We start from the raw sequence: 14,016 nt of genomic DNA on the forward strand, positions 1-14,016 counted from the left end.
CTCCGCCACCCTCCCCCATCAATGGACTGCTTCTCCAGCAGATAATCACCAGCTTTGTTGGGAGTAAAAAGGCCCAACTTACAACTTAGCAACAGGTCTCTTAGCAACGGGCTTCTGGCTCTACAGATGATGCACTGGGGGTTGTCTGGCTGAGAGACTGTCAGAAGGCCCTATACGATGATACGATGATGCGGCTCAGGGCCAGGGGCCTTTTAATCATCGGGAGGAGGGGTGTCCAGAGCCTTCACAGTATCCCCCCAATACTAGTCCCTGAAGCTCCCCCGCCCCCGGGAAGCATTTAACAGGCTCCTGATGCATATAACACAGTCTCTCAGTGATTCCAGCAACGGCAATGGTTCCCCCAACACCTTGCAGTGATTCCAGCCATGGGCAGGCTCTTCCTGTGGATGGGCTTCTCTGTCCTCAGAGGCCTAGAAGGCAGGGCAAACCCCATCTCATAGATGAGGGAAATGAAGCCCAAGAGAAACGAGAGTTCCTCAAGCGAGATTTCCTCATCTGGCCTGTGATGTGCTGCCGAAAGCAGCTCATACTTCTGTGTGCGCTTGGGCCCCTCACTCCCACCCATGGCTCCCTACTGCCGGTGGAGTCTTTCCTTCAAGCTGTGAGAACCCTCAGTCCCTGCTTTGCTTCCCCGCCTCAATAATTTCTCCTTTCCCCAAGTTCAGGGTAAGCCAAATCCATAACATGTCTCAAAAACCCCCAAGATGGTTCCTAGGTTGTTGTTGCAGCCTGGAAGGCACCCCTCCGCAGCCCTGCCCATCCCCCTCAGAGCTCACAGTCAGCTCTCAGGGAAGCTTCCTGGCACTCAGATGCCAGCAGGGGGACCCCACTCAGTGTTTGTCCAGGATCCCTGTGGCCCCATGCTAGGCCTGGGTTCCTTCCTCTGGGAGATGGGATGATAGGCACCATCCTATAATCTAGGTGAAGAACAGGAAGGCAGAAAGGGCCCCAGGGCCTTGGTCTGTCGAGCAGGGGTGGTCAGTCTCAAGCAAGACTGTTCTCAGGTAAGCCCCCTTAGAGGCAGGACCATGAGTCCGTCGGTGGGGAGAGGCCACAGTGGACTTTCGCAGTTGCGCTGAGGTCTGTAGCTATGGAGACGACGTGAATAGATGATGATTAGTGTGCATCCCCCATCCTCCCCGGACCTCAGTGTACTCAGCTGTGTGTAGCTCTCAGGTTGGCGACCAAACTCGAGGCTTGTGCTCCCCGAGGAGGGCTGTGCTCCCTGAGGAGGGCTGTGCTCCCTGTGGAGGGCTGTGCTCCCTGGTGTGGAGCCTCTCCCCCTGGTTCGTGACCACCTCCCCTGACTAGTCCCCATATTATATGCCCCTCTCCTGAGCCAAGGGACTCACTCTCTGAATCTTCATAACCAGTCTGGATTGTTACCCCATTTTCCAGAAAATGGAAACCAAGGTGTAGAAGTCAAGGGGATGGTCCAGGCTCACCTAGCGCTCACGCTTGCTCCCCTCTGCCCTGCACCTAGCCCTGCAGAGATGGGTCCTGGCAGGGTGCAGAAGGGGAGGAGCAGACCCCACTCTCACAGCCCCAACCTTTCAGATCGCAGCCCAGGAACTGTCAGACAACCGCGTCATCACGCTGAGCCTGGCCGGCAGGAAGCTGGATAAGAAGGTAAGCCAGGGAGGGAGGCCTTCCAGCAATAGAAATTCTCCCACCGTGAGACAGCGCACTGCCATGGGGAAGGAGGAGAATTGTGACTGGACATCCTCTCGTTGTGGCCTCCTTTTCACAACTCCCCAACTCCGCTGTGGCCCTCCAGGGTCCAGATTCTTGCCCTTCACCCTCCTCTCCTTAGGCCACCTGGTTAGACCAGACCCTTTGCTTTCCTCGGCTTTATGAATTTTCTCCTTTTCCAGTGCTGAGGATGGGACCCAGGACCTCACATCTGCTAGCCTTGGGTACCCAGGTTAAACCACGCCCCCTCCGTCTCAGGCCCTTCATGGTCTCTTCCCTCCACCTGAGACCCTCTTTATTGAACACTGCCCTGGTGCCCCTCCTGTATCCTAACTGTCCTTCTATAGCCCCCTCCTTGAGCCCCCTCCAGACGTGACAGTGGCCTCCAGGTGCCTGTCTCCCGATGCACACTGTTGTCCTGTACATTCTTACTCGATTTTCACTCTGTCCCCTCCACTCCTGTGTAACTTCTTCAGAGTGCCATTCTTTTTAACTTACATGAATGGGTTTCTAGATGCCTTCATGCCCTTCGGTGACAGGCATTGTGGGTTTATTTATTACATTTGGAGGGGTCCACAGAGCTATGGAACACACGGTCCGAGAACAGCTTGCAGAGTGAGCTCTCCTCCGTCCACCATGTGAATTCTAGTCACCAGGCTTGATGGCAAGCGCCGTTTGCCAAACCGTGACACTAGCCTGCCCTGTAGTTTTAGGGCTGTGGTCTCTAATGTCCTTGTGCCTGGTCTTATGACAGGCATGGCCTTCTTGGAGCCCTGTGCTGCTGTAACTTCTCCACCTAAGGCGTGGTGTCTCTAGAACACAGAACCCTTGCCTCACTGTGGGGGTTTCTCATTTTTCAGGTGGTAGCACCAGGCCTCTGGCTGAACCCCAGAGAGGTTGGGGGAAGAGAAAGGGACAGACTGGCTGCACTGTAGCTCCCTCCAATCCCGAATCAGGGAGGTGGCTGGGCTACACTCCAGCCCCCCTGAATCTGCTAGGGCCATTCCTCTCACACATGTCCTGCTTCCCCCCAGGACCTCTTCGGGAAGTCAGACCCGTTTCTTGAATTTTACAAGCCAGGGGATGATGGCAAATGGATGCTAGTCCATAGGACAGAGGTAGGTAAAAGGAGCCGTTGGGGTTGGGGTGGGGGCATCTCAAGACTTTTTGATTCATCAAGCTGACAGTAGGGGGCGGCCTGTGCTGCCCCAGCCATGTAGATCCCACCAAAAGGACCTCAGGAACATTGGCTTCCAAAGTTGGAAGCAAGGCTAAGGGTTTGCCCATCTTCACATCCGTCTCTAGTGGGCGCTAATGAGTCTGTGCGCGTTCTGCTCCTCCCTGCCTCCCAGGTGATCAAGTACACTCTGGACCCTGTGTGGAAGCCCTTCACTGTGCCATTGGTGTCCTTGTGTGATGGGGACATGGAGAAGCCCATCCAGGTTAGTGACTCTGGGGCCATGTTCCCCACCCCGCCAGCCCCACTTTTGGTTCCACCCCAACGGGGCTCCTGGTATACATGTTGAAACTGGGAAGAGCCCCTTCTTATGAGAAGGTAGGGGCCCTAGGGTCAAGACCTGGATCTGCCTAACCCTCAGGACTTGGGTAGGATCCCCACCCCCAAGATCCCTGCTATGTAAGGACTGCAGAGTTGCTGGATAGCATTGCAGAGGGTCCTGGCCTGGCCAGAGGGGGAACAGATGCCAGGTGGGTAGCGTAACCAGCACAGCCTTCATCCTCGGGTAACTTCAACCTGCTTTCCCGGCAACCCTGGAAAGTTTCCTGTAGGAGGCAGCTCAGGAACCCCAGAGAGACCAGACGGCAGGAGGGAATGCCCACACAATAGACATGATGTTTGCTCGTGGGAGCAGGCTGAGAGCGCACCCTGGGACAGCTCTGGGGTGACCATGATGCACCTGTCCCAGGTTATGTGCTACGACTACGACAGTAACGGAGGCCACGACTTCATCGGCGAGTTCCAAACCTCTGTGCTGCAGATGAATGAGGCTCGGGATGGCGTCCCGGTAAGATGGGTGTATGTGCTGAGATCACCGGGTCCCAGCAGCAACTGCAGAGAAGTACAGGACGTTGACCCCAGCACGTACATGCTCCCCTTCTGCCTCTGTGACCTCCCTCTGTCTATGGGGTAGAGGTTCAGGGTGTGGGTGAAGCGAGAACAGCCCCCAAAACCTGGGCATCCAGAAAGTAGTCTGGAGGAGGCCACCCAGAGAACCACTCAGGGGAGGCATCTGACCCTGGGTCTAGATTGTAGAGGACATTCTGGGGCTCTGGGAGAATGGGGTCTTGAGATCCCCCAGCTGAGCTTCCCTTCCTTCCCACCGTGCCAGCTGGAGATGGAATGCATCAACCCCAAAAAGCAGAGGAAGAAGAAGAGCTACAAGAACTCGGGTGTCATTATCCTGAGATCATGCAAGGTGAGCTGAGGGTACACAGAAGCCCTGGTCTCCTTGTCTGAAGAATGGGTGTGTGGAAAGGCAGAGCATGCTGCGGCTTCGTCTCCTATTCCCTTCCTGTGCAGAGCCAGGAAGGGTGTGAGCTGATTTCCCAGGTGATTTTTCTAGCTGGGAACCACGCCTGCCTACCCTGGAGGCTTATCTCCGTACACTTGGGGCAGAGGCTGGGACTGAGCGCCTTGGCTTCTGGCATCAGTGAGGACCCTGGCAGCTATGGTTTCCCTGGTAGAAATGAGGTCATTAAGACTCAGAACACTGTGGTCAAGCCACGTTGGCAGACAGGACAGTAAGGAAGGCAGCGTGAGTGGACAAGTGTACCCGGCTCGGCCTGAGATGCAGGAGAACATGGCCTGCTGAGGCCTCCCCATCCTGGTCACATTCTAGCCCAGATTGTCACAGGGTCACGGGGGCCTTTGGTGGCAGCACCACAGACAGTGCCCTGTCAATGCCAAGCATGATTTTGGATCCATTTCCGAAACACCTGCCACTCAACATATTTTGGCGCCCGCCTGGCTGTTTCTTCCAGTCTAGCCCGATTCTAAGATGGTCTGCCTGTGCAGTCCAGGCTGGCCTCAAACTTGTCATCTTTCCAAGCGCAGGCCATGACAGGTGTGGGAGGGGCATGCCCCTTTAAAAATTTTTGCTTAATTGCATTTATCTTGGAGAGATCCCTGATGCCCCTGACCTGGAAACATGCTCTGCTGGCAGAGGCCTTGACAGCAGACATGGCATCTCCTAGCTGTTACCCTGCTCAGGAGGCCTTGGACGGGCATCTGCACTTGGAGTGTGTTAGCAAGGGAGGCAGCGAGGCTTCGGGGAGGTGGCTGCCCAGCGCCCAGTGAGTGTTGAATGCAGGCTTCCTCCATTGGATGACTGATTGGCAGGCGTGACTGGCTCTGGGAGCTGGTCCCTGCCTAGAATGGCACCCTTGCTCTGGGTTCCTCATCCGCTCATGGCCTTTACTAGAGAGGTCTGGAGTCTGTTGTGATCAGATCAGGCTCAGCTGCTGCCTCTGGCCTTCTGAGGCTCCAGGGCACAAGCACCAACTCCTACAGGGACATCCATAGCCCAACCAGGACCCACTGACTCACCATTTCTTCCAGATACACCGGAACTACTCTTTCCTGGACTACATCCTGGGAGGCTGCCAGCTCATGTTCACCGTAAGCCCCCTCCCTGTCACCAGCCTACCCATGGTCTTCCCTCAGGGCTCAGGCCTCTGCCACAGCATCAGGGTCGAGTGATAGACTTTAGTTAGGACTTCCTTGGGGCAAGGGATGCAACTGACTTCAGAGGAGAGGGCGTAGGGAGTGTGTCCTGGTTGGCGGGCTGAGTCAGGCTTGGCTGGGGGCAGAACGGGGACCCAGGCCCGTCCACTCCCCTCACCAACCCCTCCCCCAGGAGAAAGGTCAGCTCCTCCCACTGGCTCGGAGGGTTCCACTGTCCCTTTGCTCCTGCCTTCTCTTCCATTCACTCAGGCCACACCTCTGCTCCTGGCAGTTCTCTGCCCACCCCAGGGCTTTGCAGGGTTCCCTCTGTCGCCTTTGCCAACCTCCCCTGGTGCTTTCTGCCCTCTGACACATCTGGCATTCATTGTCTTGTCTGAAAGCATCTGAGGAATTTTCCACTCATCCGCTTTTGTCCCTCTCCTGGGCTGGAAGGGCCATGAACTTGAACCCTCTCTATTTTCCTTCTCCTCCTTCCTCAGCTTGTCCCATAGTCCCTGGCATATAGTGAGCACTGGACTGTCACTTGCTTATAAGGTGAAAGAAAGGCTCCTTTGCCTGTTTCTGTAGTGCAAGCTCCAAATGGCCTCACAGCCCAGTTCCTGCTCCTCACCCCAGGGGGCTGCCAGCCTTCCCTGCCATGGGCGGCACGGGAGCAGAAGAGTAACAACCAAACAGTTCGCAGGTCCCAGCCGTTATCCCAGAAGGTGTAGACTTTCTGTGTCCACTAGGCCCTCCTCGTCCCTGAGGCTGTGCTGGGGATCTGGAGTGGTTGGCCACACTGCTTGGCCATTTTCCCTCCTTCTGCAGGTTGGAATAGACTTCACAGCCTCCAATGGGAATCCCCTCGACCCTTCTTCTCTGCACTACATCAATCCCATGGGCACCAACGAATACCTGTCAGCCATCTGGGCGGTGGGACAGATCATCCAGGACTATGACAGGTACACTTGGAGATGACTCTGAAGGTCAGCTGGTGTCCCTTTAGACTGGGATGCTCAGCTTGTCTGAGCTAGAAGGGACCCAGGGATCTGCAAACCTAGAAATGGCAGGCAAGAGGCATATACGCAGTTATTGTCCCTTCCGGTCCCCCGGCAGACTTTGCCCATCGATTCCTGTACTTGCCTGCCAAGCCCGGGTTCAAACTGGACTCTTCCTATACGTGATGTACCCATTATCTAGTAAGCAGATGAGTTAGGATGGAAGATGAAGCTAAGTTGCTACAGTGCAGTTACTGCTTTCACAGCTGTTGGGTACTTGTGGGACAGAGGCAGGCTGACCTATGTAAGTTCAAGGTCAACTGGGTGCTACTGAAGTGAGTTTTAGGCCAGCCAGGGCTACATAGTGAGACCCTGGTTTTTGTTTGCTTGTTTGTTTTGTTTTGCTTTTTGAGAATGTTGTCTGAGTGAACATAGCCGAGGACTAGGGCCTAGATGGTCCAGTTTCAGGGTATCGGGCTTACAGGGTGGCTGTGCTTCCAGGCCACACACAACATGCAGAGTAAGGAAGGCTTCATGTTCAGTGGAAGACCCTGATACCCACCAGGTCACCCATGGCCTCCATTGGCCCCCAGGCTCAGCAGAACCCCAGGGGCGTGGCTGGGAATCTGCCTCCCTTTCACCACCTCCTTTAACTGGTTTCCCTGCTCTGTCCTGGGCTCCATCAGTTCTTGTTCTGCACAGCAGCCAGAGTGTCTTTGATATAAATGTTAAACAAGTAAACAAACAAGACACTGTCCTTGCCCGGAAGCTCATCAGAAGAATCATTGGGATTTGGAGACATCTGTTTACATGTGAGGCAGAAGTCATGGGAGCACCAAAGAGAGGCATTATGGGGTCTCAGGGACCTGTCAATGGCCCTTAAAGAGAAGTAGCCATTTTGGTTGGGCCTTGGAGGATGAGGAGGAGTTTGTTAAGGAAAACAGATTTAGGGAGGGCTACCTCAAATGGAGCATAGTGGCTGACGTTGAGACAGGGTGTCCCATAGGTGTGAGGAACTGTGAGAGGCCAGGTGTGGGCGTGGCTTTCAGGCACAGGAGGAAGGTGAAACCAGGCTCTGTGGCTAATGAAGGTAGGTCATGGTTATCATTTTAGGAGTACCCCCCCAACTGTCAACTAGGCTCTGGGGCTAATGAAGGTAGGTCATGGTTATCATTTTAGGAGTACCCCCCCCCAACTGTAAACTAGGCTCTGGGGCTAATGAAGGTAGGTCATGGTTATCATTTTAGGAGTACCCCCCCCAACTGTAAACTAGGCTCTGGGGCTAATGAAGGTAGGTCATGGTTATCATTTTAGGAGTACCCCCCCAACTGTAAACTAGGCTCTGGGGCTAATGAAGGTAGGTCATGGTTATCATTTTAGGAGTACCCCTCAACTATAAACAGGAAGTTGGAAGCACCCTTTTGCTTCCACTGTGATCTTAGGGTGCTTCTAGGACCACTGCTTAAAATTTAGCAATGTCTGCTGTGTCAAGCCATGTTCCACTGTCACCCAAAGGTGAACTTAGGCTTGGGCTTAGAAGGGAATAACTCTGGACAGGGAATTTCTACTCTCTGTTCCTGGAGTGTATAAGGTACACAAGACTGTGGACCAGAGGAGGAGGGTGTGGCGTGGGGGCGGGTGTGTGTGTGTGTGTGTGTGTGTGTGTGTGTGTGTGTCTGCCCAAATGTCTCACATGTTCTCTCTGTCTTCTCAGTGATAAGATGTTCCCTGCTCTGGGGTTTGGGGCCCAGTTACCTCCAGACTGGAAGGTGAGTGACATGAACGCTCCCTCCTTTGGTGGAGATGGGGCTGGGGCTGGGGCTGGGGCAGAATGGAGTGGAGGGCTCCGGGTTCTCTCTGCCGTGCACTTAGCCCAGACTACACCTGTGTCTTAGTCCTGCACCTCTGTGAGTGAGGCTAAGAACCCAGCAGAGGATGGTCTGGCACGCAAGGCAGAGAGAGGGGTAGACACGTGCTGCAGGGCCAAGATCCACTCTGGGTGAAATGGAGAGGCCAGGCACACAGAGTTGGTCAGGGCCGAGCTGGGGTGGAGAGGGGTGGAATGGGGGGAGCAGATCAGGGAGAAGTCACAGCACGGACATCAGGAAAGGCAAAAGGTCAGGGAGCAGTGCTTGTTGGCTCGTGGAGCGCTTTGCAGGCAACTCTACCTGATGGCTAGCTTCATTGTATTCTTACCCCAAGCTGCAGAGGTCAGCTGTGGTCCCTCTTTCACTGTGGAGGAGGCTGGCAAAGGGGATTCAGGGAGAATAGAGTACCCAGCGGTTTGAGTCACAGGGCAGGGAGAAGGGGCCCTCAGCCTCCCTGACTCCAGTGGATGGAAATAGTGGGAGACTTGGTTAGACATGGGGTGAGCAATAGAATTTACGAAGTACCAGGGAGAGAGGAGGGCCAAGGCAGGCAGGTCTTGGGTGCTGGAAAGGAGACAGAGGAGGAGAAAGAGAGCCTAGATGCCCATGGAGTGGCCTGGGTGGAGGGCAGATAAGGACCTCACATATGGCAGGAGGAAACTCTGGGTGGCTCAGCTTGGGAAGTCACTGAGAGCACAGGCCACAGAGCTGGAGAGCTTCTGCAGCCAGAGCCATAGAACACTATCCCATTTCACAGATGGAACAGCCAAGGCTCAGGGCTTTAATATGGCTTGCCTGAGGTTATCTTCACCCTGGGGGCCTGTGCTCCAGGTGGGCAGGTGGACTCTAGGATCATGCCCAAACCCGTTGCTTCCTAGAGGAGCAGCCTGTGGGGATGGCAGGCATGCCAGCTCAGCCAGTTCCCCTTCTAGTCTGCCCTGCTGTGCTACACACCTGTAGAACGAGCATGGCCTCCCATCGTCTCAGATCACCTCAGGGCTCACCTAGGGCAGCCGAGTGACTCTGGTTCTGACACAGGAACAGTGGGCATCCTAGCCCTGAACTGTGTGAATGCTTGCCCAGGGATCCAGGCTGGGGCTCTGGGCAAACACAGATGCCACAGTCGGGGAAGGAGGAGCCAGTGGCCAGGCCCAGCAAGAGCTTGTTGCTAGGACAACAGCCAGCTTCCAAAGAACTCAGCCGAATGAGATGTTTCTTGAGCAAAAGCCTTGGAAATGTCACAGGGTAATACCGGGGGGTGCTGGGCCTTGGTCAGGCTAAGCACCCAGTGGTGCTAACACAGTGGACTCTAAGCGGCCAGGCGCACTGCCTGAGTATACCAGACCTGGCCCTCCTGGGCCCTCATTCTGTCATTCTGCCACCTGACCCGTCCTATGAAGCTGCCTTGCTCTCTTCCTTTCCCGTGTGCCTTTTATCTTTGACTACTTCTCCTTGGCTCCTTCCTGCTACCGTGTCCCACCTGGTGCTCCTGCTCCCTGGGAGCCCTGGCCTACATCGTCCACACTCGCGTGGGGGGTTGGCTGTCTGCCCTGGCGCTGTCCTCACAGCACCCAGGCATTTACTCGTGCTGTCTGTGTGGAGGCACCTGGTTCTCTCCTGCCGTGCTAGTCCCTGGAATACAGTTGGTGTGAAGCCATTGTTTGTGACAGAGTGGCTCTGGGACCCAGCCTAGTGGCTCAGCAGGTGCTGGAGCAGACGTGGCTTGGCTCCAGAGCTTGAGAGGCCAGCTATTTTTTTTAAAAAAGATTTACTTTATTTTTAATTATGTATGCGTGTCAGAGGGGAAGTCTGTACATGTGATTGCAGAGGCCAAAGGCATTAGTTCATCTACAGCTGGAGTTATAGGTGTTTGTGAGCCCCTAGATATAGGTGCTGGGAACTGTACTCGGGTCCTCTGCAAGAGCAGAGTGTGCTCTTTACCTCTAAGCCCAGTCTCCGACCCCAGGCTGGGAGCCAGGACTTGTGACAGGGATGCAGGATCAGGCCTTGGGTTGCTGCATAACTTATGTGTGACCCACTCGGCCCCATTGCAAGGTCTGATTCCCTAGTTTAGCCATGAGTAGTGGTCAGCCAATCCCAGTTGTGTGAGGTGTGAGGTAGACTTCTGTTTAACACCTTGCCTGGTGCTGAGATTGGAAAAGCCTTCAATGCCCAAACAAGTGGCTCCCCAAATGGAAAGAGCGAACAGGGGTGTTCCTAGTGTTCCAGGGTCCCACTGCTGTTGGGGCCATCTCTGTCCCATTCAGGTCTCTTGGCAAGGGAGGTACACAGCATCCTGGACACCCGCAGCCCAGTGAATGAACTGGCATGTAAGGTCTCAGTTTCACCATTATGAAGTAAGGGAGGCAGATGTGGGATCAGTAACCTAGATATGGCAGAGTAAGGGAGTAAAACCCCAGAGGTGCTGTGGGCACTCCTTCAGCCAATCGCCTTTAAGAGACCATGCAAATAAGAGACCACATGCAAATAAGAGAGTGGGCTGGTATCTTAGAGGCTATTGGTTGGAGGTGTTCCCACAGCACAGAGGGGGCTGGCCTCGACGTGGGCAGGATGCTGCCTCTCAGCCTGTCTTCTGCTTTCTAGGTGTCCCATGAGTTTGCCATCAACTTCAACCCCACCAACCCTTTCTGCTCAGGTGAGTGTGGGCCCTGCCTGCAGAAGAAGTGGGCAGAGGGACGGGGACAGGATTCCAGTGTCTGTTCTTCCCATATCCTCCCTGTCCTGCTTACTCAGAGGGACAGGTGAGAGGAGTGTGGAGTCCTACAGTCCTAAGTTCAAGGACGACTGCCACCTGTGCCTGGCGAAGCTTTGTAGAAGTTGCTGCACCTCTCTGGGCCTAGAGAGGTGTGCTACCTGCTTAGCTCATTTCTCGGGTGCATGGGGAAATAGATGAGAATTGGGACAGGTAGCAGAGCAGTTTGTCGTCTAGGAAGGGCATCATTACACTCCTGCCTGCCCCTCTCCCCTGATGGCCAAAGATGAACGGTGGCCTGGCAGGGAGGGAACAGGAAGCGATGGAAGTTCAGCTCCACCCCTTCCCCACATGTTGCTCAAGACAGTTCAGAAACCGAGAGGAGAGAAGATGCTGGAGGGGATGAAAGGGTATCTTCTCCCTTTGGGGGATCCCAAGGCTGGACCAGGATGAACTCCACAGAGAAGGAAGTTCCCCATGTCACTAGGGCTGTAGCTATGATTTGGGAATAGAGGGTGTCCCTTGGCCATAAGTGATGGCCAGTTCTCCCTGGGCTCTGGTTTAGTACAAGTCCTCAAAGACATGCGTAAATTTAGGTTGGTCCATGTCATCCCTGGGCCAGGAGCATAGCATTGTGAAGTGTTGGCTGGTCATGATTGTAAGGAGCTGTTCAAGCCCATCCCCCACCAAAGCAGCTGCCAGGAATGTCCAGAGTGGACCTCCAGATAGTTCCCCGTGTCACCTGCTTGCCTGGCCCCTTTGTCATTCACCCACTAAGAGAGGCTCAGAAAGCTTAAACAGGTCACCCCAGGCCTACACTCAGGCCTGTCTGAGTTTCATAGCCAGGCACTCTAGGACCTTAGCCCTGCCCTTGAGAGTTTCCTGTTTCAAGACCACGCTGACCATGGCAGGGATGTTCTGGGGGAGCATGGAGTAGATGCTCTGTCAGCAGCAGGGTGAGGACGGGAGCCCAGAGGCACTGGGCTGACCCGGGTCATCTTCTGCAGGTGTGGATGGCATTGCCCAGGCGTACTCAGCTTGCCTGCCCCATATCCGCTTCTATGGTCCCACAAACTTCTCCCCTATCGTCAACCACGTGGCCCGGTTTGCAGCCCAGGCCACACAGCAGCAGACGGCAACGGTAAGTAGGCAGCAAGGGCGTGTGCACGCCAGGGTGAGGCTAGCAGTGGCTGGCACCCTGCCCAACAGGAGGGAGATCCGATTGGGATGTGTGCTCTTATCTTCCTGCCAGGATGGGGCTAGAGAGGAAGATGTTTCACTTCTCCTGGTTCCCTGGCCAGGTGAGATGCAGACTCTTTCTAGGTGGCTATCCATCTGGTCCTGTGGCTGAAGAAGCCCAGTGTGATGGGCCTTGCTTCCTGGAGCCCTGCTCGGGAAAGCAGTGCCATTGGAGCATTGCAGGAAGTCAGATTTGTGACCCCCTGCTCATCTCGTCCCTTCCCCCAGGGCCAGATGCCAGTGCTCCCACACGGGCTCTTCCCCACACTGCATGGCGACTCACTAGCACCGCATGGCCATCTCCTTTTGGTCTGACTCCGCCGTGCCATTCTTGCCTCTGTTGCAACTTAGCAGCCTCTTGGCCACGGGTTCCACACCTGTCGGTTCTAGATTCGGCCACGTGGGCCAGGGCTCTGTACACTCAATTCACTATAGACTCTAAGCCTGGCACAGTGCCTGGCGGGTGACAGGAACACAGTGCTCTGTAGATAGATGGGATTGGGTCTGTGAGACCATGCCGCTAGCCTATCCCAAAGGGAAGACTCTCCACCATGAAGGAGGGGCCCGCTGTGGGACTGTTCAGAGGAAGGAGGCACCTGTCACTGGGGAAGCAGAGGTTGGCTTTCCTGAAGTAGAAGCAGAGAGAAAAGGGAGGTAAGAGCCGAGAAGAGGACACAGGGCTGGCTCTGGGAAGAACTGGGACTGTCCTAACTGTCTTGGAGGCAGATAAGGCTCTGGGGAGGAAGCCTGTCTCAGTCATGTGCTCTGCGCCTCTTTCCATGCGCCTAGAGCAGATCAATGTCCTGTTTGTGCCACAGAGGGTCATGCCAGGCTGCCCAGGGAGGTCAGCATTTGATAATTCTGGAGTACCCCATGCAAGGCGTTGAATGAGTGGAGTACGGTAACCACGTCTCAGGAAAGCACAAAAGTGCTGAGGGAGGGACAGCCAAGAAGGGGCTAGTGGCCTGTACCATGCATTAGATGAGTCTCTCAGTTTAGCCCCATCTGTGGCAGCTGAGAACTCAGATTCCTGCTTCTCTTTAAGCCCATTTCCTCTGATACATTGGGGGTGCTGACCCCTGTGATGATGTAAGATGGGGTGACCAGAATGGACAGTAACTCTGTGAGGCCTGGCGGGGACATTGTTGTTGTTCTTTAGTTGCTGGGGGTTCTGAGATACAATAGCTTGGATAGGGCAGAATAGGGGCAGCCTTCAGCTTCACTACCCTCTTGTGAGGGTGCCAAGCTTGGTGCCAACAAGGCTACATGAGTCTTGGAAAGGAATGAAGACAGGCCTGCTTTCTTCTTTAGGAAAAACCATCTGGGCAGGGAACATGAGCACATTCCAGCACTGTGCCCGGCCTCTGCCTCCTGCCGTACCTGCTGCCAGCCAGGAGTCAGCTGGGCAGGAGGTGGGGTTTGGAGACGTGCGGCTTCATGACTGAGGGGCTCCAGGTCTGCTGGGGTCTTGTCCACTCCTCTTCACCTGTGAGAGGCTTACCTTTGTTTTGTGTCTGCGCTCAGACACCTGCTCTGGCCTCTCTGGAATCAGTCCCATTTGGTCTTACTTGCTATTGCAAGGCACCCTTGGCTTCCTGGGGTAAGCTGTTACCCCTCAGGCCTTGTGACTTCAGATGGTGCCTAAGCATCTCTAACTGAGAGAATAGGGCCCGGAGTCTCTACTGCTCCTCCCGCTCTGAGGCCCAGGAGTAGATGCAAACTTCTCCACCACTTGCCTCCACCCTCTCCACCAAAGGAGGTGAGTAGGGATGTGGGGTGGCTCGAGCTCAAGGGGAAAGAACC

The 14,016-nt window shown here is 55.0% G+C and overlaps 1 protein-coding gene across 2 annotated transcripts in view; it reads left to right on the forward strand.

Moving 5' to 3' along the window:
• Nucleotides 1–14,016, forward strand: part of Cpne2 (copine 2) — a 36,992-nt gene that overhangs the window by 17,457 nt on the left and 5,519 nt on the right. For both annotated transcript variants that reach the window (XM_075976937.1, XM_075976936.1), the window contains exons 5-14: nucleotides 1,579–1,650; nucleotides 2,748–2,831; nucleotides 3,066–3,155; nucleotides 3,639–3,737; nucleotides 4,062–4,148; nucleotides 5,291–5,350; nucleotides 6,224–6,357; nucleotides 8,108–8,162; nucleotides 10,866–10,917; nucleotides 11,982–12,115. In XM_075976937.1, the coding sequence (XP_075833052.1) occupies nucleotides 1,579–1,650; nucleotides 2,748–2,831; nucleotides 3,066–3,155; nucleotides 3,639–3,737; nucleotides 4,062–4,148; nucleotides 5,291–5,350; nucleotides 6,224–6,357; nucleotides 8,108–8,162; nucleotides 10,866–10,917; nucleotides 11,982–12,115 (867 nt within the window). The remainder of the gene's footprint in view (nucleotides 1–1,578; nucleotides 1,651–2,747; nucleotides 2,832–3,065; nucleotides 3,156–3,638; nucleotides 3,738–4,061; nucleotides 4,149–5,290; nucleotides 5,351–6,223; nucleotides 6,358–8,107; nucleotides 8,163–10,865; nucleotides 10,918–11,981; nucleotides 12,116–14,016) is intronic.

The sequence above is a fragment of the Microtus pennsylvanicus genome, chromosome 6 (genome assembly GCF_037038515.1).
Source record: "Microtus pennsylvanicus isolate mMicPen1 chromosome 6, mMicPen1.hap1, whole genome shotgun sequence".
NCBI lineage: Eukaryota > Metazoa > Chordata > Mammalia > Rodentia > Cricetidae > Microtus > Microtus pennsylvanicus.